Source organism: Vanellus vanellus (genome assembly GCF_965231255.1).
Source record: "Vanellus vanellus genome assembly, chromosome: 24".
NCBI classification, from domain to species: Eukaryota; Metazoa; Chordata; class Aves; order Charadriiformes; family Charadriidae; genus Vanellus; species Vanellus vanellus.
The window spans coordinates 4,311,962-4,338,860 of NC_138929.1; the positions used below are offsets into that span (position 1 = coordinate 4,311,962).

General features: G+C 58.4%; 1 protein-coding gene across 1 annotated transcript; it reads right to left on the minus strand.

Moving 5' to 3' along the window:
• Nucleotides 1-4,170: 4,170 nt before the first annotated feature.
• Nucleotides 4,171-26,486, minus strand: ITGB3 (integrin subunit beta 3). Its single transcript, XM_082495096.1, has 15 exons — nucleotides 26,357-26,486; nucleotides 20,819-20,904; nucleotides 16,170-16,362; nucleotides 13,874-14,126; nucleotides 13,203-13,365; nucleotides 12,432-12,593; nucleotides 12,184-12,279; nucleotides 11,883-11,972; nucleotides 11,372-11,506; nucleotides 10,511-10,940; nucleotides 8,096-8,318; nucleotides 7,801-7,901; nucleotides 7,554-7,673; nucleotides 6,302-6,468; nucleotides 4,171-5,560 (listed from the first exon to the last, which is right to left on the minus strand). Exons 1-15 carry the CDS (start codon nucleotides 26,412-26,414, stop codon nucleotides 5,492-5,494), a joined length of 2,346 nt encoding a protein of 781 aa, XP_082351222.1. The 5' UTR covers nucleotides 26,415-26,486; the 3' UTR covers nucleotides 4,171-5,491.
• Between the last annotated feature and the right edge of the window lie 413 nt (nucleotides 26,487-26,899).

Here is a 26,899-nt window from a genome sequence, read left to right on the forward strand (position 1 = left end):
TTTCATTTCAGAAAATTGCCTAGAGATTTGGAAAACACAGTTCTGGATTGTGAATGTTCCACTCTCTGGAACCCTTCTTGGGGGAAATTTCCATGGGGATCCGTGTCTGCAGTGGGAGATGACCAAAAGCAGCACAGAAAGGTGGAAAGCATCTGACCAAGCATGTACAGACATCACCATCTAGTGGTCCCTAACACCAACAGCCTCAAGGCCGCCCAAAATTTGCAGGTTCAGCAGGGCTGGAGTTATTACCGCTTGGAAATGGCTTCTCCCAGGGAGCTGTGAACAACTGCCACCTCCGTCTCCTGCCCCAGGAGGTACCTCTGGCTGCTCATGCTCCTTAGAATCAGCCAGCACAGTGACACAGCCCTGATTTCTGGGGGGAAAAAAGCCACTCCAGACTCCCAGCAGCTGGTCCTCATGGTCATGGGCCTGATCCTGCAAGCAGCCGTGCCCACTGGCATCCAGGGGCAGAGCACTTAGCTAAACAGGGGTCTTGTCTCATCCCACTGCTCAAAGGGAAATGGAGATCTGCTGCCCCAATTGCACATGTGACATCACTGTGGTTTTTCCAGCGTGCTGGAGTCATGGAGGCGGGACAGAGGATTACAGCGGAGCACGATGGAGCAAACAGTCGAACTCGAAGGGGAGAAGCAGGTTTACCTTCCATCTCCAGCACAGCCTCATCCTGCTCTTCTCCCTCCTCATTGTGCATGTTCATGCACAAGCCGGACACGCTCTTCCTACCAAGGGAGCACATGGACATATGTAAGACATTATTTGCCCCTCTGCTGTGCTCTGGGGAGACCCCCCCACAGTGCTGCCTCCAGCTCGGGGGATCCCCACAGCAGAAGGACACGGAGCTGTTGGAACGGGGCCAGAGGAGGCCCCGGAGATGCTGGGAGGGCTGGAGCCCCTCTGCTGGGAGGACGGGCTGGGAGAGGTGGGGGGGGCAGCCTGGAGAAGAGAAGGCTCCGGGGAGACCTCAGAGCCCCTTCCAGTGTCTCAAGAGGCTCCAGGAGAGCTGGGGAGGGACTCTGGATCAGGGAGGAGAGCCATGGGACGAGGGGGAACACTTTTAAAGCGAAAGAGGGGAGATTTAGAATAGATATTAGGAAGAAATTCTTCCCTGTGGGGGTGGTGAGCCCCTGGCGCAGGGTGCCCCGAGAAGCTGTGGCTGCCCCATCCCTGGAGGTGTTCAAGGCCAGGTTGGACAGGGCTTGGAGCAACCTGGGCTGGGGGGAGGTGTCCCTGCCCAGGGCAGGGGGTTGGAACTTGGTGATCTTCAACGTCCCTTCCAACTCTACCCATTCTATGATTCTATGAGACAACCCTGCCCAGCACTTGTCCCTCTGCCTTGGGGGCCCAGATCACCCTGGGGGGAGACCCAGGGGTGGGACTGGCTCAACCCAAGACGGTCCCTGCGTTACCTGTTCTGGGGTGTGACAGCCGCCTCGAGGGGGCTGGTGGCTCTGTGCTGCGATGCTTGAGAGCAGCTCTCCATGGCACTGCTGGCCCTTGAGGCACGCCACTGAGGCTGATCCTGTCCATCGCTCATGTACTTATTTTTCTTCTTCTTCTTTTTCTTCTTGCCCTGTGGCTTCCATCCCTTCCGTAGCACCTTGAAGGAGCAGGGGGTCTGGGGTCGGGAGCACCCACACCATCAAACACTGTCCAAGCACGGGCTCAGCCCAGGGAGGGGAATGGGAGGGACCTGGCAGCCACCATTTGTGGGGCTCTGGGAGGGCCCCATCCTCCATCTCTGGAGGGTCCCCAGCTCCTGTGCAGGAGTCTACCCCAGGCTGTGCCACACCGGGGTGCTCAGCAGCAGCCAAATCCATCTCCAGGCCAAATCCCTGCTTGTGCGTCCCAGGGGGATATATGGACATGCAGCCCATGTCATGACCCAGCTGCATCCCTGGGCATGAGGGTTGTGTGTGTGGGTGATGGGCACATAGTTTTGGGGTGCGGGCATGCTTCCAAAAGAAGTCGTGTGAATGTGTGCGGGGGCCAGTGCTGCCCACCCTCACCTGCGTTGCTTTGTCTGCCTTCGGCACATCCTTCCTGCACACCGCATGCCTGGGTGGATACGTCTTGGCCATCAGTATCATACACCATGGGGCAGCCCCCCTGCAATGTTGGCACCATCCTTCATCATCCTCCCCTTCCCGTCCTGCAGCTTTTTGGCCTTGAGGACGAGTGGGGAACATGAGAAGACCGAAACATGGAGGCAACCCCTTGCTTACTTGTAGGTCCTGCTGGATGTGGACTTCTTGCTGTACGTGATGCTCCTGCTGGATGTAGAAGTCCTGCTGGACATGGAGGTCCTGCTGGACATGGAGGTTCTGCTGGATGAGGACATGCTCCTGGGGGCTGACAGGGCTTGGGAGCAGGCAGATATGTCCTGACTCTCTGTGGAGACACATCGTGGTGGCTGCTGCTGCGTCTCAGTGGCTGCAGGGCCACAGGGCTTGCAGGGCTCCATCCCCTCCTTGTCCCAGCCCTGCTGTGAACAGGACCACCCGTGGGGACCTGCTGACACCCAGGGGTCTCACACCCAGTGGACTGCGGCCGAGGGCACAGCTGGGAAGGATGCAACCTGGGGACTCTGCATCTGTGGTGGGGCAGGAGGTGACTTCAGTGCCAGGGGCTGCCTAGCAAGAGGGTGCTGCAGAGCAGAGCCCCCCTGCAGCACCCTGCATCTCCCCACCCCGCTCCAGGGATGCTGAAGCCGATTCACCCTCTGGGCGACTGCCCCGGGGCAGCCCCCAAGCTCGCTGCCTGGTGTCACTTCTCTGCCCCTGTTCTACCTGATGTCACAGAGCACCCGGTGGCACCAGCGGTATTCCTGGGCTCAGCTTCGCGCTACCAGCAAGCGTTGAGCTGGGACAGGGTCCAATAGGGTCCAACGGGGTCCCTGAGGCACAGGGTGGCACAGGGATGGGGACAACATCCAGGGCTCAAGTACAACTATGCTTCCATCCCTCCGGCTGCAGCTTGCTGGGCCCCATGCCATGTCCATAGCCCAGAGCAGGATCGGGCCCCGCAAAGGCTGGATATGTTCTGCAGGAAGGACCCTCGCGGGGTCATCGGGGAGAGCGGGGCAGGTTCCCAGACTGGGTGACCTGGGAGGGGTGGCTGCCCTGAACCCCGGGCTGGTACCGCACCCCTGTGGCACCACGAGCTCCGCAGCATCTCCGAGTGGGTGCCCAAACCCAGTGCTGCTTCGGGGCAAGCGCAGAGGGCTCAGCCAGACCCCCGCACCCAAAACTCCCTCCTCGCCTCACTCTGCACGTGGAGCAGCCCCAGCCAGCCCAGGGGGGGGTGCCTCATCCTGCTCCTTCATGTCGCATCCAGGCTCTGCCTTGGGCACCTCTTTGCCTTCCCCTTGGCCAACCCTGCAGGTGAAATACTCCTCCTGGGACCAAACCCCACTGAGCCCAACCCCACCCCACCCCACCCCACCCCACAGCTCTCTTGGGTGCTGTTGACACCCACCCTGAAGCCCCCACTCGGTGCAGCTGCAGGCACTGAGTGCTGCCCCAGGTGCCTGGACCCGCTGCATGGGCTGGGGGCAACCCCATGGCCCAGGGGGTGCGTGAGGTGTGGGAGAGACGGGCAAAAAGTTTTTCTCGCACCTTCTGCAGTCCCAAAATGCTGCTGTGAAGGGTGGCCGCTGGGTGTCCCTGCAGCACTGTGCGACGCGGTGCTGAGCGGGTGCCTGGGCTGGGTGCTCTGAGCTGGGGGCACCCGCAGGACCCTGCTCCCAGGTTTAGCACCTTCACCCAGCTGCCCCTGGGACGGTCCCAGCCCAGCTCCCCTTCTCTGAGGGCTTCTCCAGCAGACTGGAGGGCTCACAGGGGCCTGTGGGGCAGGATGGGGGGGAGCTGCAGGGGGTCACACCATTTGCAATGAAGCGAGGTGGCTGCCAGGAGTACCACAGCCTGCAGTGGGCTCTGGCCCACTTTCTGTCCCCAAATGTGCTATCCACCCCCAGGAGGGCACCAGTAACAGAGCAGAGACACTCTTCCCAAAAGGGTCCCCCATCCCTCAGTCCATCCCGACCCAGAGCAGCTCCCCGAGTCACGCTGGAGTGCCAGGGGCTGCCCGCAGGGCAGGAAGCCCGGGCAGAGACCACTGCCGTGGACACGGACATCATTAGTAGTTCAAAGTTTATTTTATTTATTTTTATTTTCGTGGTGTGAATCGCTGCCGCTCTGTTGCTACACATCCAACTCCCCGCTCCGGGGCTCAGCCCCAGCTCCCACCCCAGCATCAGCGCCTGCTGCCTGCAGCCAGCCCCCGCCACCGCCCCCACGCTGCTGGGGACAGGCCCGCTAGGGGACAGGGACACACTGCCGGAGCACTCAGGGCCAGCCCCATGCCAGGCACAAGGTCTCTGTTGCTTTTTGGTGGGAGTGAGGTGAATAGAGCCACCATGCTCCAGCTGGGGCACGGACCAGGCAGCAGCACCGTTATGGCCAAACTCTGCTACTGGGACAATTTTTTGTGTTCCCACAGGGGCCCAACCATGGGTGATACACAGCCCCAGGCAGCAGGATGTGGCCTGAACGCTGCCTGCTCTTCTGGAACCCTGAGCTACACAGAAAATAGAGCGTGATGCAGTTACGCAGCCCCAAAAGCACAGAAAAGGGAGAGAAGTGGCCAGGCTCAAGGGGTAACGGGCATCACAACCCTCCCCAGGCTGCTGCCTGCACATCCGTGTGCTTTGTGGCGCAGTGACGGTGGAGAGGGACACGAGGAGCTCAGCACCATCCCAGGGGCAGAGCTGGGCTGCAGCTGGGACCAGCACAGCTGATGCTACATAGAGTTGGCCGGTGGTGCAAACTGAGTGCACGTGGAGGGAATGAAGAAGGATGCTGCGATGCCGGGACATTTGCTTTTCACTGTCTGGGGACACAGCAGGAAGAAGCAGGGGGCTGCCAGGTTCCTCGAGTGGTATCCTCAACCCGCAAAGCCATGTGATGACTCCTGCCTGCTGGCAGCGAGCGAAGCTGTCCTGTCCCCCATGGAGATGGCTCCTGTACCCAGGGGGACCGCATCCGTCCAGTGCACGAGAGGACTCCCCGAGCGGGCAGAGCTTCACCAGCACAGGCCATGGAGGAGAGCACAGCTCAGCCTTTGGTTCGAGCAGCCGCTCCCGAAATCCACTTGGCCCGATGAGCACCTAACAGTTCACAGGCTCGCCAGGCAGAGAAAGTCCCATTTCTCCGTGTTCAGTGTATGGAGGGGCCGCCAGCTCCTGCGAGGCGACCCGCCGAGGTAAGGACAAGAGGTTTGCTTGTGGAAAACATGTCCCTGCAGTTACAGCGACGGACAACAGGGCCTCGGAGGCAGTTGAGGGATTGTTAAATTACACACAGACACACACACACACACACAGACACACACAAACTCTTCTGTAAACCAGATTCCAGAAGATCCCACAGATCCTCGGCTGATCCCACAGCCAGCGCTGGACGTGGCATCCTTACATGTTCCCGCGGTACGTGATGTTGGTGAAAGTAGACGTAGCCTCTTTGTATAAAGGGTTGTGGCCCTGGAAGAAGCAAAAGAAGGAAAAAGAGCATCATCGGTTTGTGCTTGGCATCAGCATTCGCTCTACTTTACAGCTGGGGAAACTGAGGCACTCTTTCAGCATTGAGCAGTGGATCCGTGTCTCCTCTCGAGGCTTCGGCTGCGCAGCTTAATGGCTCCCCATAAGATTTCGTGGGGAAAAGCTGCTGTGGAGGAGAGGAAAGGCAGCAGAGTGGCTTCCTGAAAGAGCCACCCCATCCCACCCCATCCCATCCCTTCCCTCTGGGGAGGTGAAGGAGAGGAGGGGGACAGGCACTGGTGCCATCCCAGCCCCCTCCCTCGTGCTCCAGGTGCCTCAGCCCTTCCAGCATCCCGTGGCAGGAGGGACCTTCCGCCTCGCTCACGGGATGGAAACACTGGTGTGGGCAGTGAGTAAGAGGGTCATGCTGGTGACAAGTGCTTGGGGTACGCTGGAGGTGGGAAAAGCATCTGGGACATCTGCTATTGCCTGTGCGCAGCCCCTGGGACCGCAGCGGGCTCCGGGAAGGGGTGTCTAGGCTGGCAGTGTCACCGAGTCCCGCCCGTGACACTGTGCCATGCTTCAGAGAGGGATGGGGCAGGTTGGTCCCTAAGGACCATGTCCTGGGACCACAGACAGCAACTGGACTCTTGTGCTGGGAACACTGGGATCCGGATCCACTCAGCCCAGGGGCTGTGGGATTCAGGGACTCCTGCTGGGGACACCCAACCTGCTGGCCCTCACCGTGTCCCACTTGGCCCTGGCCTTCTCCTCCTCGAAGCGGGCAAACTCTCGGCGGTCATGGATGGTGATGAGGAGCTTCCAGATGAGCAGGGCAGCGAGGCCGATGAGTAGGATGGCGCCCGTCACTGACAGCAGGACCACCAGGATGTCCGGCCCCTTGGGGCAGTCTGGCAGAGGGAGGAGGGCAGGGTTGGGGGAGCTCAGCACCCCCAGGGCAATTAAAAGCAGCTCTGGGGCTGCCTGGCTGTGGGTATACGGAGCTCCTCTGGTCTCAGGAGGATGTCATCCTCCCCTTTTAGGGAGCAGGAGCCTCCACCCTTGAGCACAGCACACTCTAAAATGGAGGATCCCATCCATGAGGTGTATGTGCTGAGATCCTCAAGATCCTGTCTACAAGGTGGGGATCTGCACCCAAGTCTGGAGCAGTCCAGGTCACGGGCATCACAGGTCCCACCCACGGTGGGGGATGACACTGGAGGCCAAGTCCTTGGGCTGCTGGAAGTTCATCCCCAAACCGCCAGCCCGGCTGACACCCCACACCGCACCGGCTCTCCGGCTGTGCGTCAATGCTGTTCCGGCAAACCGGGGCGGTGAGATGTGGTGCGGACCCCAGCAGCCACCCTGCTCCCCCTGCATGCTAGCCGGGGCTCTGCAGCCCCCCTGGCCCTCGTCTGCCTCTCTCTTCTGGGCACGGGGGCCGGGGAGGGTGGGCTGCAGCCCTGCCGATGGCTGGCAGCAGCCTTCGTGGCAGCTTCCAAAGGATCTGTGGCCACACAGCCCCCGGCTCAGCTGCAAATCGGACCTTGAGGCCACTGGAGAGTCCGGAGCTGCTCCGCGTGGTGGGGGGCTGCTGTATCTCAGCCCTGGGGCGCAGCCACAGCATCGCTCCCACCAGGCTAATGGGAGCTGGGCTCTTCACGGCATCTCAAGAAAAATCACACCCGTGGGGTCAGAAACAGGATCGGGGCGGTGGGAAGGTTGAGGCCCCATCCTTGGCCTCAATGGGGGCGTGAAATAACCGAGCAACGCAGTGTGGAAACGTGAGACAGAGGCAGGAAATCACAGCCCCGATGGCATGGAGCAGGGAACAAAGAATCCCTTTAACCCCTCTGAGTCCCCAGCCACGGTGCCCCGTGAGCCTGGCTGGGGTGGGAGGTACAAAAGGGACTCAAAAATCCCCTCATTTAGCACAGAAAGCCAGCGCGGAATGCTCTGCACCCCCTCCAGCCCCACCACGGCAGCCAGGTCTTACCAGGCTCCTCGATAACGTAGAGGATGGACTTGCCGCTGGAGTCCTCGTAATACTGGAACCGCACCACACAGTCATCCTCGTCCTTGTAGGTGCAGTTCACGGCGTCCTTGCCCCTGTCGCCTGCCGGAGCGAGAGCCTCAGAGCCCCCCGTGCCGGGGGACGCACACACGGAGGGAAAGGGGGCGGCATACGCAGCCCCCCGGATTGCCACGCTTTAGGGCAGAGGTTGGGGGGTCTTCTCTCTTACCCAGTTCTTGCACCATCTCAATTTCGTCACGACACATACGGCTGCAGGACTGCTGCTCCACCAACGCTCCCCGCTCAAACTTCTTGCATTCCACGCACTCCCTGGGGAAGAGGAGGGAGGCACCGTGAGCCCCTCCGTGCTCTCCCCGGGGAAACCATCACACTTTTTGGTCTCAGGCTGTGGAAATCTCTGCAATCCCAACCCAACCGGGCTGCAGCCGGAGAGCGCTCCTGCTGGCACCACTGCTGGCTCCCCGATGGGGTATGGCCCGTCCCACCTCTCTGCCCTCTCTCACTTTTTGATGGTGCAGGCGTCCGGGCATGTGGGACACTTCTCACAGGTGTCACCGTAGGAGCCGGGCTGGGTGCAGTCGCACTTGCCGCAGACGCAGGAGCCGTGGCCGCTGCACACCAGCCCGTTGCTGGACATGCACGTGTCGGTGCGGGTGGTGCAGTTGCAGTAGTCGCCAGTCCAGTCCGAGTCGCACAGACAGTCCCCGCAGCTGCACTTCCCGTGGCCTGGGGACAACCCAGAGGGCATCAGGACCCTCAAGTGTCCCCACAGATCCCATTAGCAATCACCCATATGGGATATCCATGTACCAGCTCCACCTCCGTGGGTACAGTGAGGCAGACCAGCCACGCAGGACAACCCCTTTCCAACATCCTTGAGGTAGGACACCGCAGCTCACATGAAACCTCGACCCTCGCCGTGTCCCCAACACTCCTCTTATTCCACACAAACACGAAAAAAATGGCCAAAATTGAGGCCGAGCCCAACACTCCTCTTATTCCACACAAACGCGAAAAAAATGGCCAAAATTGAGGCCGAGCTGCCCCAGCTCCATCAGGTTGGCGGCAGCAGCAGCTGGAGGTGCTCAATCAGATCCACCTCTGAGCTACTCAAGCTTCAGCTTTTCATTTCAGATTGAGTCAGGATGTCTGGTCAAACCCCCCCAAATCCCACTCGTTTCCCAGTCCCAGACCAGGCAGGGAAAGCCAACTACTGGGAAAATCCTGACAAGCTCTGCGCGCTCGCTGAGACTGGTTTAATCAGACAGACAGACAGACAGACGTGCTCAAATCCTGCCAAAGCCTGGAGCTGTTTGGATTGCGGTTTGATTTCGGCTCAAAGGCAAGCCACGGTGAGCGGTGGAAACGCTGGGGAGCCGGCACGCGCCGACCCGTCCCAAGCCTCGAGCGCAGTGGGGCACGTTGGGAATGCTGCTCCCGGCAGAGGATCGGCAGGGCACCGTCCCCGCCACGGCCTCAGGGGCACCGGCATGAGAAATAAATGTGTAACCCCGTTAATGAGGAACTAGGGCTGAGTCACAGGAAAATAGCGCCGCACTGGGTGACAAGGCATGGAAACGGGCGGGGAGGCTGGGGAGAAGTGGCTCCATGGGACAATGGGACGGGATGGGATGGATGCCAAGAGGGTCAGGCAGATCGGGTTAATTAATGGCCCGCCCAGGCTGGGGGCAGCGCTTCATCATCGCCCTTCGGCCGCCTGCCCTGCAAACCTGGCAGCCCTTGTGCAAACAGGCAGCGGGAGCGGGGACAGGCGCCCGGCTCCCCGAGGGCACCGACTGTTCTGGGTGCGGGGTGGGGGTGGGGGAAACCAGTTTGCACCTCCGTTATCAGCAGGCTGTTAAGATAAGGCATCAATTCCAGCAGCACAGGCTCAGCCCTGAGCCATGGAGTTGGGCTGGGGGGGGGAAGGGGGGGGCAGGCGGGGTCCCAAAAACTCGATTTGGGGACAGTGGGGAGCAGGAACCAAGCGTTATCTGGCCAGCAGGTTTCGTCTCACCCACGCTGGGCTCCAGCAGAGTGAGATCAGCTTTCGTCACTAACGTTTTCCTGGGCGGTTTTGGGTCTTGCAGCACGAAAGACGTGGCTTTTTTTGGCACTGTGTTAGCAGCCACCTCACCTGGGCTCCAGCGCTTACTGGAGACACGGGTGGGATAAACCCTAGATGGGGGTTCCCGATGGGGAAGAGGCCCTGGCACGTCAGGACGCGTGAAACCACTCCTGGGATGGGTGTTTTGCAGAGAGGGGCTCCTTCCCGTGTCTCTGGCATGGGAGGAGTACCCCAGGACATGGCCCTCTCTCCCCAGTCCTGAGAGCAGCAGCAGCCGGGGCTGGAGTGGGGCAGTCTGGTAGCGCATGGAAGAGATGAATATTCAGGAGGACCGATGCCATAAGACCAGCAAGGGGGGAGGATTTGCTTCCCTAACTGCTTTTGCCAATGGGGAGTCTTCAAGGACTGGGTGGAGGGTAAAACCTGCCTCTCCCCACCCCTCTCCCTCCACCCTGGGGGTTCCTTCTGCAGAGCAATACCTCTGATGTGTCGAGGGCTGTGATTCGAACGGGGTCTGGCTGGTCACTGCCCTGCACACCCCAGAGCTGCTTCCCTGGGTGCCCACTGGCCACCCCCATGGGACTCCTGAGTCTAAGCAGGGCCTGAGGTCTGCTTTTAACCCTCAGACCCCATCACCCTGCCACAGCTCGTGGGCACAGAAGGTGATACCAGCTGCCAAAAAGGGAATAATTCACCCTGGCGTCACTTCAGACCTATGGTTGGTCCATGCAGAACCAGGGCTGAGCAAGCCAGAGGTGGGGACAGCGCATGGGACAAGCCCCAGAATGGACGGTGTCTCCTCGTCCATGAGTTTGGGCAGCGTTAACGCCCCTCCAAGCCCAGTACTCACCCGAGCACATCTGGCCCTTGAAGCGGACGCAGGAGAAGTCGTCGCACTCGCAGTACTTGCCCGTCACCTTCCCGAAGTCGCTGCTGTGGCACACGCACTGCCCGCAAATGCACTCGCCGCGCTGGCTGCAGAGGGGCTGGTCCCGCCGGGGGCTGCAGTTGTCCTGCTGTGAGGGGTTGTACTCCTCCTCCGAGCACTCGCAGTGCGAGCCCAAGCGCCCGGGGTTGCAGCGGCACACGCCGCACTCCAGCGTGCCGTTGCCTCGGCTGCAGGACGAGCTGTTGGCCTCGGCTAGGCTCTCGCAGGAGCAGTCGCAGTCGAAGTTCACCACCACCGTCAGGCTGTCCTTGAAGCCCACGGGTTTGATGGTGAAGGATTTCTGCTGCTCCCGTGGGCAACCCCGTACTTTGGCCTCGATGCTGAAGCTCACCTGGAGGGCAGAGGGGTACGTCGGGGTGTCAGCACCACCAGCGCGATATTGGGGTACCCACTTCAGTCCGTGCCTGAGCTTAAGAAGCCCCGAAGTGGGACCCACCAGGTCTCTTTGGGCTTTTCAAAGCTGTCCCAGCACCGTTTGGGTCAGGGCACCACAGTAACCAGGCTAAATCCCACACACTGCGGCCAGCAGCCCGAGCCGAGCTAGACAACCACAGTTTGCATCCAGCAGGCTCGAAAAAGCATTTTCCTCCTTGCACCCACCCGGCTGGACCCCTCTTTCCACTGCAGAGATGGTGACACAGGGTCTGTGTCACCCAGGAGGTGGTGGGGCAAGCAGACAGTGCTGGTGGAGAGCATCAGAGGAGCTGGCAGCGCTGCTACGTAGAGGGGGAGAAAAACCAAGCCTACGAACAGGATCCTCACCGTGTCCCCGATCTTGAGCCCCATGCAAGACTTGAGCCCGGGGATGACCTCGTCGTTGAGGCAGGTGGCATTGAAGGCCAGGGAGAGCTCTTCGGGGAGGTCACGCACCTCCAGCTCCACCTTGGAGCGGATTTTCTAGGGGAGGAGAGAGGAGTGATGGAGATGACAGCACAGGCTGGGCAGGGCTCAGTCCCAGGGAGGGGTCGCCACAGCGATGCTCCCACGCACACGGGAGAGGAGCCAAGTGCCCCGAGTCTTTCTCAGGGCTCGGCTACGTCATTCCCCGCAGGGAAATGCCTTCGAGGATGGGAAGGAGCAGGCGGTGAACACAGTGATCTCCCTTCCCTGGAGTCCCCACACGCGTGGGTGGAGGCAGATGCTCACAGCTGGTGCAGGGAGGATGCTCGGGGCTGGGGGAGCTGCCAAATCTGTGTGGGCCACTTATAGTGTGAAGTAGTGGCTATTTTAGGAAGGAGAGCGCTGTTGTGGGGCCATCACACTGCACACTCACCCCATAGGAGTCCACGATGAGCTGCAGGACGTTGCTGGAGTCTCTGGACAAGGTGCCCACTGTTGTGCCTGGGATCAGCTCGCTGTAATTCTGGAGAAATATCATAAGTACAGTCTGCTCGCGATGGGTGAATGTGCCATGGCTGGACCAAACCCTGTCCGGGCATACAGGAGCTTCCCAAGGAGCTTTGATAGGACAGGAGACCACCAAGCTATGTCCATCCACCCATGGCCAGCTGCAAAGGGTGCTCTTTGGGACCCACCAGCCCCCCAGGAAGGTGGCTTTGCATAGCAGCTGTTACCTGGTAGAGGCCAACAACTGTATCTGTCACAGCAAAGATCAAGTTGATGTTCTTCTGTGAGAGTTTCTCTGTCATCAGGCCCAGAGAGGGATAGTCCTGGGAAGAGAGGCAGGAGAGGCTATAACCTCAGAACATGTTCCCCCAACCACCCTGGTCCCCATCATACTCTCCAACCAGGCCCGGACCACCTTTCCCATCCCATGGAGACCCTCAACAGGAGCTCTGGGCTCCCCAACCCCATGGTTTACCAGTGTGGTGGAGGCAGAGTAGAAATTATCCTTGTCAATGTGGCACTGGGCATCGTTGGGCTGCACGATGCCGGCCAGCCTGCCGTCCAGCGCGATGTGGGTCTTGGCATCCGTGGTGAAGATGAGGAGGTGGGAAGCATCGTTCCTCCAGCCGATTTTCTCCTGCAGTGAAAGGCGGCATGCTGTCATGCGGCAGCATGTGCCGAGGGCAGCCCTACGTGCCAGCATCCCGCTGCTGCCTTTGGTGCCACCCCGGGTCATGGCTTGGCCGTAGGCACCAACTTGACACTGCAGAGGGAACCGAGGGCGGTCACTCTCCCAGAGAAGTGCTGGGGGCTGTGGAGCCTGGCAGGTGGGCATGGGCTGCTTGTACAGGTCAAAGACAGGTTTTAATTTGTTAGAGTGTTAATCAAGGTGGCTAATGACTGAGGGATGCAACCCCTCCTATTTCAAGCGAAATCAAGGTGCAGGCGCAGGAGAAGATGCCCCTGCCAGTTACTGCAGGGCTGACGTAGGATCATCACCGGTTCCCAAGCACTTGCTCTGCTCCTCTCTCCTCCCAGGACCATGTGAGGGTCCTGCTCTTCCCTTGCCTTGGCTCTTGGTCTAGAAACGTCCTAGTTCAATGTCCACCCTCTCCAGATCTGAGCCCCGCAACAGCTCCACAGGGTTTATGGTCCTGTCCTGGTGAGGTCGGGTGCTCTCTGCCAACCCACCAGGCCAAGCCTGCTGACACTCTCCCGGCCCCAACCAGGCCTTCTTGCCCCTTACGTCACACACGGTGGCCTGGATGATGGCATCGAAGCCGCCCTCAGGTGCATCACGGTTCCGTGAGACGCTCTGCTTCCGCACCTCCTCGTTGAAGCGGGTCACCTCGTCCGTGAGCGACAGGACATGTTTGTAGCCAAACATGGGCAGGCAGGTTTCCCCGATCCTGTAGGAGGAGAGCAGTCAGGGCATGTGGCTTACAGGGCTCTTCCAGCTCCCATCCCTGTCCTGCAGCCATCCCACATCCCACGGTCCTGTCCAAGATGCGTTGGAGGGACCCGACCACCCCAAGAGCCCGAGGACACAGCCAAAGGCTGGTGAAGGACCTTTTAAAAATCAGTCACATGTTCTAGAGATGCTGAGCTCAGGCCAGCTCCCAGTCTCTCTCTTGCTGCAACTTTTAGGAGTCACTTTCTTTGAGCCTCAACATCTCTCCAGAAAACATGGTGTAAAATTGTTCCCTTAAGAGCTTCTCAGTGGCAATGATACTTTTAGTTTAGACCTGCTCCTCCACCCTGTGCCAGCAGAACATGCAGTGCAGCAGGGTTTAAACCCTGCCCAAAATCAGGCACCCAACTCCCCGCTGAAATCCATTGGTATGGATTTCCAGCCACGTCCCAGTAATGCCCCATTAACTTTTGGCCCTTACAGGACTCCCTCAGCCTGGGACTTACTCATAGCAAGGGTTCGTGATGGCTTGCGGAGGAGAGATATACATGTAGGGGGAAATGGGCTTGTCCACAAAGGCCCCAAAGCCGATGCGTAGGTTGCTGGTGAGCTTGCGCATCTCGCTGGCCAGCTTTGTGCCCAGGTTCTGGATGTTCCTCAGATCGTCCTTCATGGAGTTGGACAGGTCCATCAGGTAGTAGATGTCCACAGGGTAGTCTTCCACTTGACGCACTTGGACGCGAAAGATCTGGGAGTCATCTGTAATGTGACAGGACAGCAGAGTGAGACATCCTCTCCTGGGAGGGGCAAAGTGGGTCACCACGGGGCTAAGGAGAAAGTCAACCTATGGGGTCAGCAGGAACCCCAGGAGATGGTTTAGAGCTGCTGGGAGAACATCACAGTTAAACAGACACAAAAGGGCAAAGCCCTTAGGGCAGGGTGCTTGTGTGGGAGACATGCTGTGCACCCCCTGGAGCTGGAAAACGTGGCTTATGGCTCCTGTTCTCCAAACCTCTCATTACCAGGATGTGAGCAGATCCTCCTACTCGGACCTGACCCCCAGGCTGTCCTGCACGTACAGCGTGACCAACACACCCTGGATGGAGTGAGTGAAACAGCCTGTGTGGGCAGCAGATCTTACAGGGATTACCAGGGGGCTGCATGGCTGCTTCGGACTTCTCTGAGCCCCCGAGGACTCTGAGCATCTCCTGGGGCCTCCCCCATCCCTGTTCCTCCCCTCTCCTCTTGGCTCCTCCCAGCCTCTTCTGGGAAATTTTTGGTGAAACATTTTCCATTGAAACAAAAACCTCCTTCGACAGAACCTTCTGGGGAACAGGCCAGTTTTGATGACTTTTGCACTTAAAGGAAAAAAAAGATGCTGAAAACACTTTGAGTTGACCTTTTTCTGCCTTTAAAAGAGACAAAGGTTCTTTCTTGCTGTTCTTTGAAATGACTTCTTTGAAATGTAAGCTGGGGCACAGCTGCAGCCTTCTCAGAACACCTCAAACATTGAGGAAAAAAGCTTTAATTGAGCTTAAATTGTTATTGTTTTTATATTTCGTTTTAAATCTGCACATCACATTCTGACTTTCAAGATGGAGAAAGTTTCAAGACCTATGAGAGCCCAAGGAGCTCCATCCATTTCTGGCTGCATTTCTGGAGCACCATCCAGTAGTCGGGGTCCCAACTCTGTGCTCGGAGAGCATCTGTTTCTCCTTGTTGAGTTGAAAACATGAGGCCTCTGAGCTTGTGGGACGTGGGCTGGGACCCGTCCTACTTATAGCCTCAGTGTTTGGTCTTGGTTCATGAGTCAAGGCAGATGACTTATGCCAAGCCTTCTTGGTTGGCCAGAGGTGATACCAAGCTGGGGTTTTCTTCTACTGCTTCCAAGGAACAGGGACTTAGGGCACTGCACACTGCCTCTGTTCCTCTCTAGAGCAGCACACCTACCCGCCTCCTGCCCAATATCTTCAGACATAACTACAGCAAGGGCCACTTAGCAGCTACGTGTCCCCATTGCGTGGGGACACTTCAGACTGCTGTCATTCAGATGGGTCAGGACTCATCTTGGCCAGGCCCGGGGATGTGCACAGCACGCTATGTGCTATCAGCTACCGATATCTGGCCCCGGGGCTTTAATGAGCACAAGGAACTAAAATTATTCCTGCTGAGACTGGAAGAGTCATCCCTGAGTGAACGGCCAGGGATGGGCTCCACGTGGGGCAAAGAACGGTGATGACACCACTCATTCCACATTCCCCAAACCTGTTTTGTGACCTTGGGCCAGCGATGCCTGTTAGTTTTGCCTCCTGCCTGGCGTCCTTAAAACTCCTCCATGCTGCCAAACGACCATAACAGTTAATTGGCTCCAGCCTGCCTGGCTGAAGCAAGCCTGGGAAATCACAGGGACCTGTTGGCACTCCAACCCTGCCAGCTGCTCTACGGCTCCTTAGACACCAGCTGACTTCCACCAAAGCATTCGGAGTGCAGCAGCAGTGGTGAAAGTCTAAATGACTTTATAAAATAAGCCCGTGCGTTGTTGAAGTCGCATCCCGTCCTGGCCCTTGGGACAGCGCAGGATTGAGCCAAGAGACCGAACAGCAAAAATCAGCTTGCAGAGCACCCAGCTGCCCATCAGGGACGTTTGTGGAGGGTTCAGTGCAGCTCCCAGTCTCACCTTGCCCCAGATGGACACGAGACAGCCTTGGCCAGTGAGGCCGAGCGATGGATCACTCATCGCTTGAGCCCTGTGGATTATTCCCACCGCATCTCCCCTTCCCGCAGCAGTTTGGGGGCTCTTACCTGGCCGCAGGTTCAGCTGTATTTTCTGGGGGCTCATCTGGGTGGTGCTGGAGCTCCCCGACCCCTTGTCGCTGAGGGCTCGGTTCTCCAGGATGGTTACACTGCTAGTGGGGAACTCGATGTAGTCGTGCCCACAGCCGTTTTGCAGGAGGTTGGCGAGCAGGTCACAGCGGGGGGACGATTGCGCCAAGACCTGCAGGAGAAGGACACAGTCAGGAGCCAGCTCCCGGGAGGAGGAGGAGGAGGAGGAGGAGGAGGAGGAGGAGGAGGAGGAGAGAGAGCCCCCTTTTCCCCAGAGAACCTCTGCTTTGTCACACCTAATGCAAGAGCAGGATAAGAGGCTTTTTGGGGCACATGGTCCCTGCTCAAGGGAGGTGGCAGACGGAAGGGGTCTGGGATCAGTAAGACCTGCTGGGGTTCAGAGCAGGTTTTGGTCTGCTGTGCTCCGCAGTGGAGCTCAAGAACCCCTGCCAAGAGGGAGCCATGGATAACATATCCCTCCCAAACCCCCTCCTGCCTCCCAGCAGCTGGAGCCTCAGGTCTGGGTTTTGGCAAAGCTAAAAGGAAACTCGTCTATGGCTACAAGAGGGTGAGGTGGGGTGTGAACACGGCAGGCTGGGGGTGAGGAGCAGATTCTGGGACTTTTTTTATTTATTGATTTAATTATTCCCTAAACTTTGGCAAAAGATGACCCACCTTTCACCCCCCCCCCGCTTTCTCAACACATGCCCTTAGAAAACTCGCTGCGAGAGAGGAACAGCCCTGCTGCGGGTGAGCCCGTTGCATGGAGTGGCGTTTGGTTCCTCTCCGAGGCTTATCTCCAGCTCTGCAGCTTCCTGACGGATGGAGCCGGCCGGGGGAAAGGAGAACCAAAAAAGGAGCGAAAGAGCAAAAAGGCAACGGGGCTGTGGGAGAAGCCATCAAACGTCCGTCAGGGGCAGGAAGCACAAAGTGTGCCGTCACGGTGGGGCTCCAGCCCTGTCCCTCCTTTCCTAGAAAGCTGACGGCTCTTCACCCTTATCACGGCGCATTCAGAAGGGCTCCTGTCGCTTCGGTTTCTTACGAAGACAAACAGGGGAAGAATTTCTTTCCCAGCCCAACAGTGCCAGGATCTGCTGCTGTGTGTTCCCGGCCAGGCAGCAGCCACCCTCCCCTCCAAAGGGTTTTTCCGTCTCCCTCCCGCAGCCCAGATCTTTCTACATTCAAAGTCCTACAGCAGATGACCAGCACAGCCTTTCCCGACGTGAAAGGGAGGTGGCACAAGTCCTGGCGAGGCTGGTCCAGCTCCCTTCCCTGCTCCCGGGAAGCTGCATCCCAGCACTGCAGAGCTTCCCCATCGGAGATAGCACCTCCCCTACGCTCAGGCTGGCTGAACCCTGGAACAAATTTACGTGTTTTACCCGAACCAAGTAGAAAAGACGCAAACGGTGTCAGGAGGCGCTGGCTGGCCCGCAGCCCTCTGGAAACGGTGGCCAAAGGAGAGCCAGAAAATACATCAGCAGGCGTGTTCCTCCCCCGCGACCTCCCGCTCCCACCCTCGCCGCCTGGCCGGCGGGCTGCCCGGCAAAGAGGACGAGTCATCCCTCTAAATTAGCTCCCTTGCACCCACCCACCCCACAGGCTCGCCCCGCGGGGCTCCCCGCTGTAGGAAGAGGCGCCTGGTTTACTCCAGATCCCATCAATCATCACAAACATTCCTGTTCCAGGCGGGGAAATCGCTGGAAAAATACGTGGGTGAAAAGCAGGCTGGGCAGACAGGTTTTTTAGCTGCGGTGCTGGGCTCTTGGATGATACCTGGAGATCCTGGGGAGCTCCCAGGACCTCAAAGGACATATAGCACCTTACGGGATTAGCAGCATCATTCCTGCTGTGAGATTCCCACGGAGAAGCTTTTTAACCCCAGGGCTGCATCCTTCCCTTTTCCCTTGAGCCCTAAATATTATGTCAAACTCGGGACTCACAGGAGCCTCCCCAGCAACAAAACCACAACAAAAGGCGAAGGAAACAGTTATTGTGCCATCGAAGGGGTATTTGGTTACGAGGCTGTCGCAGCCCCCAGTCTATTTTTTACCCCGGTCTCCGCAGCCTTGCTGACTCAGCAACTTGCACGCAGCCCCAGGTAGGAGCGACCCGGAGGCAGCCCAGGTTTGCTGGTGACGAACAGGATCCACAGGGACTTCATTGACTGACACACACCCTGCGAACCCCGTTTCCCCGTCAGCACAGCCCTGCCAGCGCCGGCTGCCCATCGAGAGATGCTGCGGGGGGTGTGTGTGTGAGTTGCCACCTCTCTATCACAACCCCCTGGCTGAGATGGTCCCCGGCTCCACCTCCCTTTCAGGCACCTCTGTCCTGCTGCAAGGAAGGAGGTTTCAGCTCAGCATCTGCTCAAACTCCCTCCAGGATGGAAAACCTGATGATTTTATCCCCGATCGCTGCCTCCAAACGCTGTCAGCGAGGGCAGGTCAGGCAGAGCTCCATCCCCGAGCTCCCTCCCTGCGGAGGCTGCGGGAAGTCAAGCATCCCCAGGGCATCTCCATTTTCATCTCGCAGGCAACCACATACAGCATCAGCTTCTCTGCAGGAGAGCTCCTGGGAGGACCCAAAACACAGATGCCTCCGCAGATTAAGCTAAAACCTTCCAGCAACTTCTCTAAAAAAAATAAAATCAAACCCTGGTCCAGCCTTGCCTCCACCTTTCCTCTAAGGGAACCGGAGCGGGTGACATTTTGGGTGGGTGAGAGCCTGGAAGATCTGTCACGATAATCTCCAAAGTGATGTTTTAGAGGCATGTCTCAGTGTTAAGGCTTGGCTGACTTTTTCCAAAAAGAAAAGCGAGTGAATAAGCACATCTATTTGTTGGTAAGGGCGGTCGAGGTTTCTGCAAAATAAATAAAACTCAATTCTCCTCTGTGTCAGTGCTCCGTAGGGTCAGCGAGCACAAGAAACCACAATGAAATCCTTCTCCTGTCCAAAGCCGGGATGGAGCAGGAGTAGCTGATTCCTCGGGAGGGCAGCGCGGGTGGCAAAGGACTACAGCGGGAGCAGGAGGAGCGCAAAAAAGGGCACTGTCCCTTTAAAAAAAAAAAAAAAGGGGAGGGGGAAGCAGTATCAGAGACCTCCCCCACCCCAGGGAAATTAAACAAACCCACAGAAAAAAAAAAAAAAACAACAACCCTCATTTGCTAAATTAAGGCAATGTGGTCCAGATGTGGGAGGCAGAGTCGCCCAGCGGAGCTTGCACAGCCCGGCTCTCCGGGGGCCGGCTGCTGGCAGCGGGACGGCTCCCTCGCTGCTTGTCACGTCTGTCCATGAGCACAGCCCTGAAGCAGCACTGGAAATATTTCCTTTTTTGGAAACCTTTGACTGATCTGGAGGATTAAAAAAAAAAAAAAAAAAAAAAACCAACCCCAAACCAAACCCCCCCCCCCCCCCCCCAACCAAACACCCCACCCCATCACAGCCCCCGCTGCAGCATCAAGACACCGGCCCGGCCCAGGATCAGCGGCTGGGAAGGAGCGAGGTCCCTTATCACGCTGGGAAGTTCGGGGGCTCCTTGCGGGAAGATAAGACAGGGCACAAGCATCTTTATTCGCCCCAAATATCACGATGGGGGGGGGCGGTATCTGATGGGCCCAGCAAGCGGAGGCATCCCCTCCGGATACACATCGACCCCAAAGCATGGGGCCACGCAGGCACCATCCCACAGCGTTTTCCAATTTGAGATCACTCCCCCCCCCCCCCCCCCCCCCCCAGGTCTTTTCCCAGCGCCGGTGGGCAGCACGGGCCCAACCGGAGGAAGGGGGGATGCAGAAGCAGAAAGCAAGAAAAGCTTCGCCCGAGGGGGGAACTGCTCCCCGGGGGCTGCGAAGCCCTGAAGGGGGTTTCATCACCTCCCACCATCCCAACCTCGCCTCCCCCTGTCCCTGCCCTGGGGCCGCTCTCCCATCGCTTCGGGGAAACTCCCTCCTCTTACCGCCTGGGCTAACCCCCAGGGCAGCAGCATTTTTGGAGGGGAGCGTGGCAGATCTTCCAGGCTCTCACCCACCCAAACAGGGTGATTTTAAAGCCACAGCTCAGCCCTGGCGTTCTCTTTAGCTCAGTAACCAAAACCAGGCACCCTGTCTTCCTAATGAAAAAAGGGTTTTAAAACCCAAATCCTAACTTCTAATCGGTGTTTTTTTCTTCCTCCCACCAGGACCCCTTCCCTTTCCAGCCCTTCCAGCAATTAAACTCCTTTAGCCTGAGCTTTACAATGGGTTTTCAAGCAGCAAACCAAAAGTGGGCTAAGTTTTCAAATGCACGTTTTTTGAGGGGAAGAACTGAATTCCCTGTGAAAACATCGGCATTTCCCAGCCAGCTCCACATAGCTCCCACCGACGCACCCAGATAAGGGGCAGATTTTCAGAGCCAGGCGGGAACAGGCAGCCTGAGCCCCAGGAACGTGCATCTCCAGCTGCGGTCCGAGCCGGATACCACCGAGGAATGAGTTTAGACACGGTGGGAATAGCTGGAGATGAAGCTTGTGGTTGTAACACAGGGACCAGCACCTGTCCCACGGCCCAGAGGCTCGTCCCTTCCTACACGTCCCCTGTCCTGCTCAGGGACGCGCTTCAGCCCTGCTCAGCCTCTCCCCCCCTGGCTCTTACCGTCTGGGAGCACCAGGCGCAGAGGGGGCTGACGGCCAGGCACTGCTTGCAGGAGTTGACCCCGCGGGTGGTGCAGATGTTACTCCCTGAAACAGCAAAATGGAGAACAGTCACAACCCGCAGAGCCCATAATCTACACGTGCGCTGAGGTCTCGGTGCTCAGTCAGCAGCCTCAGGAGCAGACGCAGCCCCCATCCCACCAGAGCTCCCCTCTGACTCCTTTTTCAGCCCCAAAACTCAGGTGCTGCCTCCCTGCCCCTTTTATAACCACCTCCCCGCCTGGTACCAGCTGGGCTTCATCCTGCCCAGGGCTGAGCATCGTTTCCCACCTACCGGCTCCTTAAGGGGTCCCCCCCACCCCTGCAACCTTGCACGCATGTTGGAGCGCAGCCCCCAGTGCCAGTGGGGACACACATCATCTCCCCTTGTCCCTCCCAGCAGAAATTTTGGGGCAGCAGGGAGAGGGATGGGGTGAATTCCCAGGGGTGCAGCATGGTACCCACGGCCCCGCCAGTGGCTGGGGAACTGCCGCCTCTTCCCACCACCCCTGGCCCAGTGTGGTCGGTGCCTTCTTGTGCAGATGCTAAACTCAGCGGCTGGTCTTGGCTCGGGTTCAAACCCCGGGTAGGGAGGGGAGGGAAAGGGCACCAGTCTGGAAACATGCTGGTGGCTGTTTGCACCGATGCCCCGGGCGAAGGTTGGGCTCCGTCAGTGGCAGTGGGGACGTCGGAGACGCAAGATGGCACCAGTTGTGACGGTCAGAGGCCATGGGTCCATGTGGGGGATTAAAGGCCCCCAAAATGCCCGCAGGGGCCCTGGGGCAGTGTCAGAGCTTGTCGGGGCAGGAGGAGCTCCTCCGGCAGAGGCAGGACCGTGCGGCTCTGCGGTTCCCGCTGCCAACGGCCGATGCAGTGAGCAGCTGGGGACACGGCCGCCGTGGTGTCACCCTCAACTCTTCCCCCCTCCCGGGGCACAAGTGTCTTGGCAGAGTTTTAGGATTCCCCGGGCCGAGCAGACCGCAGCCATGTGCCTGCCCGGCTGGGGGAATGCTACAACCCGGGGAGCCCCGGGGGTGCCGGCATGGAGCAACGGGCACTGGGGTCTCCCCTTCGCCCTGCGTCCCCCCCGTCCCCGCTCAGCGCTCTCCCTGGCAGCCGCAGGCAGAAAACGCGGCGTTTTCCGTAGCCGCAGGAAATGCAACACAAAGCAGAAAGAGGAAACGGTGGAACGATGTCGTCAGGTCTTGGGGCAGAACCACGGTGATGGCACTGTGTGCTCGCTCGCGCCCGCTGGCACGCAGCCTGGGAGCGCGAGTGTGCATGCCTCTGTGTGTGTGTGCGTGTGTGTGCGTGCGCACAGCAGCAGGGTGTGCAGCGTGTCGTGGACGCGCGTGTCTGTATGAGGTCGGTGTCACAGGCTGAGCTGGACACGCTGTGGCTGTCCCCAAGGCTAACGGTTTCTTGGGGACATGCCCCAGGGCACCGGAGCCGGTGTGCCCCCGCGGACCTCTGCCACCCACACCCCCTGCGCGTCCCACGCAGGGTACTAAATGCTAAAAGCCAACTGCCTGGCTCAGCACCAGTTTTGGGGTTGCCTCTGCTCCCAGAGCTCTCACCATACAGCAAAATGCCCATACAGCAGGCAAGGATGGGAAAGATTTTAAATTTAGCGCTGCCCGAAAGAACGATAGGTTGATCTCCGGTGCTCTCTGCACCGAGGACGCGTAGCAATACGTTAACGGCACCGTTGCGTCCTTGGCTGGACAGGTCTGGGATGGTCAGCCGGGGCTTGGCGGGGGGATGGCAAAGGGCTCTCAGAAAGCAGCAGTGGCACCGACGGCGCCGGCTCCTGCCGTGTCCCTGTGAAATGCCTCCTGCCTTGCCAAGCACCGCCAGCTGCACAGCCCAGTGCCGGGGCACGTGCCTTGGATTTGCGCTGTGCCGTGCCTTGGATTTGCGCTGTGCCGTGCAGCTGGGAGCCGGTTCTGGTGGGGCTGGCGGTGGCTCAGCCCTCTGGGGACGGCAGGGGAGGCATTACCCTGGCAGCCCTCGAGGACGGGGACGGCCCCGGCAGCTCGTGGTGCTCGGGATTAAAGTCTCAGAGCTGCCAACCCCCGGGCCACGTGCCCGAACATGGGAACAGCTTCCGAAACTGCAAGTCCCTGGGGAGTCCCGATGCTTTGATACCCGGACCAGCACCGTGGCCCCTCGGTTGGGGATGTGGGGAGAGGTGCCAAGTAGCCGCCTGCCCCGTGCCAGGAGTTTCATTGCTTTCTGCTCTCACGTCCCTCCCTGTATCCGCCGTTTCCAGCTGCCGACTTACGGCCGTGGTGGCTGCAGCCCTGGCTGGGGCAGGGTCATGGCACCAGTACCACCAGTAACGCTCCTGGCCCACACTCCTGCTTAACGCCAGTGTGGGGTTTGCTCCCCCAGGGGTGGGTTTTAGCTCACCGTGGGATGGTTTTGTCACCCGCCTCTGTCCCAGCACCCAGCTGGCTGGGGAAGTGCAGAGCTGGTAGGGGCCCCCCTGCCACCCATGGGTGTCCCAGCCACACTCCCAGCCTGGGGACAGGACCAGGGCTTACAGCAGCATCTGGGATGTGAGATGCACTGGTCCAAATCCTCTCTCAAACAGGTTTCCCCTGTGACTTGACCCGAGTCCCTCAGCTGCTCCCTGCCTCAGTTTCCCCTGTGCAGCGTGGGGCTTTAGGGGAATGAGCACCATGTGGCTACGGCCCCCACCCGAGCGGTGCCATGTGATGGGACCGGAATTTCTGCTGGTTTGAGATCGGGCAGAAACCCCAGAGCCACCAGCTCTGCTCGGGCAACCGCCGGCGTAAACCCAGTCCATGGGGACCGGTGTTAACCCTGGTCCCGGCAAGACCCGGCTGCGCTGAAACACGACGGGGAGGATTTCCAAGCTCCGAGCCGGTGGCTGCCTCCGCTTCGCCTGGTTACGCCACGAAACCTGAGCTCTGGGGCTAATGAGCCCCAGGACCATCCCTCTGGGCTGGAGAGCTCATCTGCTCCCCAGCAGTTGGTACCCATCACCTCCTGCCTGTTCACAGCCTTTTGGCCCTGGGGGCTTTCCTCTCCTCCCCTCCCGCTGCCACCCCACAGCCCAAGAGGGCCTTCCTTGATCTGCCCTCCCGCACCACGCCGGAGATGTAATCCCAATTTTCTGGCTGATTCTGGCTGATTTTGGCCATCCCGCCCAGGCAGAGCAGCAGCTCCGTGGTGGGGGTTCGATGGGGCTGCAGCACAGAGGGTCCCCGCCGGAGGGATGCTGCCGTGCCTGGGGCTGCCCTGGGGTGTGCTGTCACATTGTGCCACCATGCCATCACTGGCTTTGCCCAGAGGGTCCCCGCAGGTGGGGAAGCCCCAGCCCGGGGGTGTCTGCCCCAGACACACGCAGCCCCACAGTCTCCATCCGTGACCGAGACACGTGCCTGGGGATGGAGGACCTTTCCCCAACTTCCAGCACCGTATGGAGCCATCCTTGGGAGCACTTAACCCAGGGCTGGATGGAGCAGGGCCATCCCTTCCCCATGGAAAGGGGCCAAAATCCCCCGGGCGCCAGCGGTGATTAACAGAGGGCAGTTATCACCATCCAAACACGCAGCTCGTCCTGCTTTGAGCAGGCGGCCTCACCCCCTCACTTCGGGGAAATGTCTTTATTTCGGCATTTACAGCAGTGCTTGCGTGGCTGGACGCAGGGTGCGGTGTGGGAGGGCTTTGCAGGAGGGAGAGGGGACCCGGGGTGATGTAGGAGCAAAAGCACAGGCGGAGGAGAGCGGAGGATGCTACAGCTTGAGCCCCTTCAGGTTTTGGCCCTGTGAGCGCCCAGCAGCGCTTTGCAGGCTCAGGAACTGTCTGGCAGTGAGCGGGTTAACAAGATCCCAGCACAGCCTAAACTAATACATTTTGTGTTTTTTGGTTGCCTTTTTCTTTTTTTTTTTTTTTTTTTTTAAAAAAAAATTTTGGGGGCTTGCTTTTCCAGCCATAAAAACTAATAAGCCGAGTACAAAAGCTGTATTTTTCTACTACGAAAGCAGCTGGTCTCATATAACAATCTGATCCTAAAGACTCAGGCTTTAAAAAAGAAAAAAAAGAAGTCCTAACACATGAAATACAGGGAAATGGGAGATAAACCATGGGAACTACCCGCCTGGGGCTGGGCAGAGCTGTGGCCTCCAGTGAGGTGAAATGATGCACTCGAAATACCCCAGACGTCTGTGGCTGAGCATCACCCTTCCCTGGCTGGAGAAGATTACTCAGTCCCCAAGCTGCACTCCAAATAACCTCCTCTACGTACCGCCTGAGCCAGCCGCACGCTTTGGTTTTTCCCCCCCTCTGCCAATTTGAGCAAGAATGTGCACACAGCAAACTTGATAAAGATATTTTAGAAAACTTGATAAGGACACAAACCGTACTTACTTACTCTCTGGCCTTTCTGCCTGACTAAGGGATAAGGATTCGGGATTTTCTGGCTGATCTCCTGCCCACGCCATCCCGGGGCTGTGTCTTTTCTCTGAACCTCTCCCTGTCTGCCAGCATCTTCCCAGAGAGGGAATGCCCCAAAATGAGCTCAGAGGAGTACAGGCACCGATGCACAGGACCAGAGAAATCACCTGTACAGCCCCAAACTGCAGCTCTATAAACCCAAATTCTTCCAGGGGTTATCCTATGTCCTGTACTGATGAGAACTCCCTCCGGCAGCAGTTTGGACCCTCAGGCTGTTCGTGGGAATTCAACAAAGTCTGGAATTCTTTAGACAGAACAATGTTGCCCCAAACCTCCTCGAGTGGAGCCTCGAAAACAATGGGACTGATTTATAAATCAGGAGGTGAAAACACCCGCACCGATTTGCAGTTGCCAGATTTGCTTTGAGCTCCGGAAAACACACCTGGGGAGGAGATAACGCTTTTCTAGGTTTCTTCTCCCTGCTTCAGACACTGGAATTTTTTTTTTTTTTAAATACAAACTACATTTGTCCTGAAATCACCCGGTGCCAGAAATCAGAGTTTTTAAAGAAAATCACCAAAATAGCATGAGAGAAAAATAACACAAGAGAGCGATGCTGACATAAATACACCTCATGCCCTTAAAATGACACGGCTACAGCGACTACCTGCCCTGCGAACTCCCCCAGCGTATTTTCTGTTTATGAGGGACGGAGCCCAAGTCACACCCCAGTCCTCCCATTACAAACCAGTGCCCGGAGCCAAACACAGCGTAGGTAGAGAATACAATCGTGCCGCACCCAGTGCGAGAATAACGCACCAAACCATGTCTTGACCCTATAACATCTCTGAGAAACCCTCCTGGCCCCGACCCGGCCGAAACCCGGAGCGGAGCTTTGTACTTGGGAACTGTGCCGAGGTTTCAAGCTGCCAGCTCCCCCTCCGAGTGATTTTCCCGGGAAATCACAGACCCTGGGAATGCAAAAAGTCCTGGGATTTGGGGAAATAACAGGCAACATAATCACTAAATGACCTGGCTTTAAGCGAGAGACAACGTTCTGGGCTGTAAAACCTACCCCAGCCGCCAGCAGCGCAGAGCATGAGGATCCCGACAGCCGCGTAGAGTTTTCCCATCTTCTTCCGTGAGCCCTGAGTGTGGGGGGCTGCTTGGACCAGCCCCGCCGTGAGCGATGGAGAGCAGCTCTGGAGCGGCCGGAGGTTTTGAGCAGTCCAGGAGATGAATCATGAGTCTGGGTGTATGACACACACGGCGAGCGGGGCCGGCCGGAGGAAACTGCGCTGGCTCGTCACTCACTTTTGAGTCAGGGAGTGCCCCCGCCTGCTCTGCTTGCAGCTCCCCATCCTTTTTTTCTTTTTTCCTGCTCTCTCAGCTCAGACAAGGACCTAATAAACCCTGGCAGCAAGTACAGAGCACTGGTGACCTACAGCCCTGGGGCTGGTAACAGGCTCTTTCCCATAGGCTCTTTCGCCTGGGTTTAATTCCTTGCAAAATCTTGCTCACTCCCTCCTTTTATTAACTCTTGCGTGAAAGGCAGCCTGGGTCTGAAACCTGCCGGAGTCTGAGCCACCTCTGGGTTCAAGGATTTAAGGGGCAATAG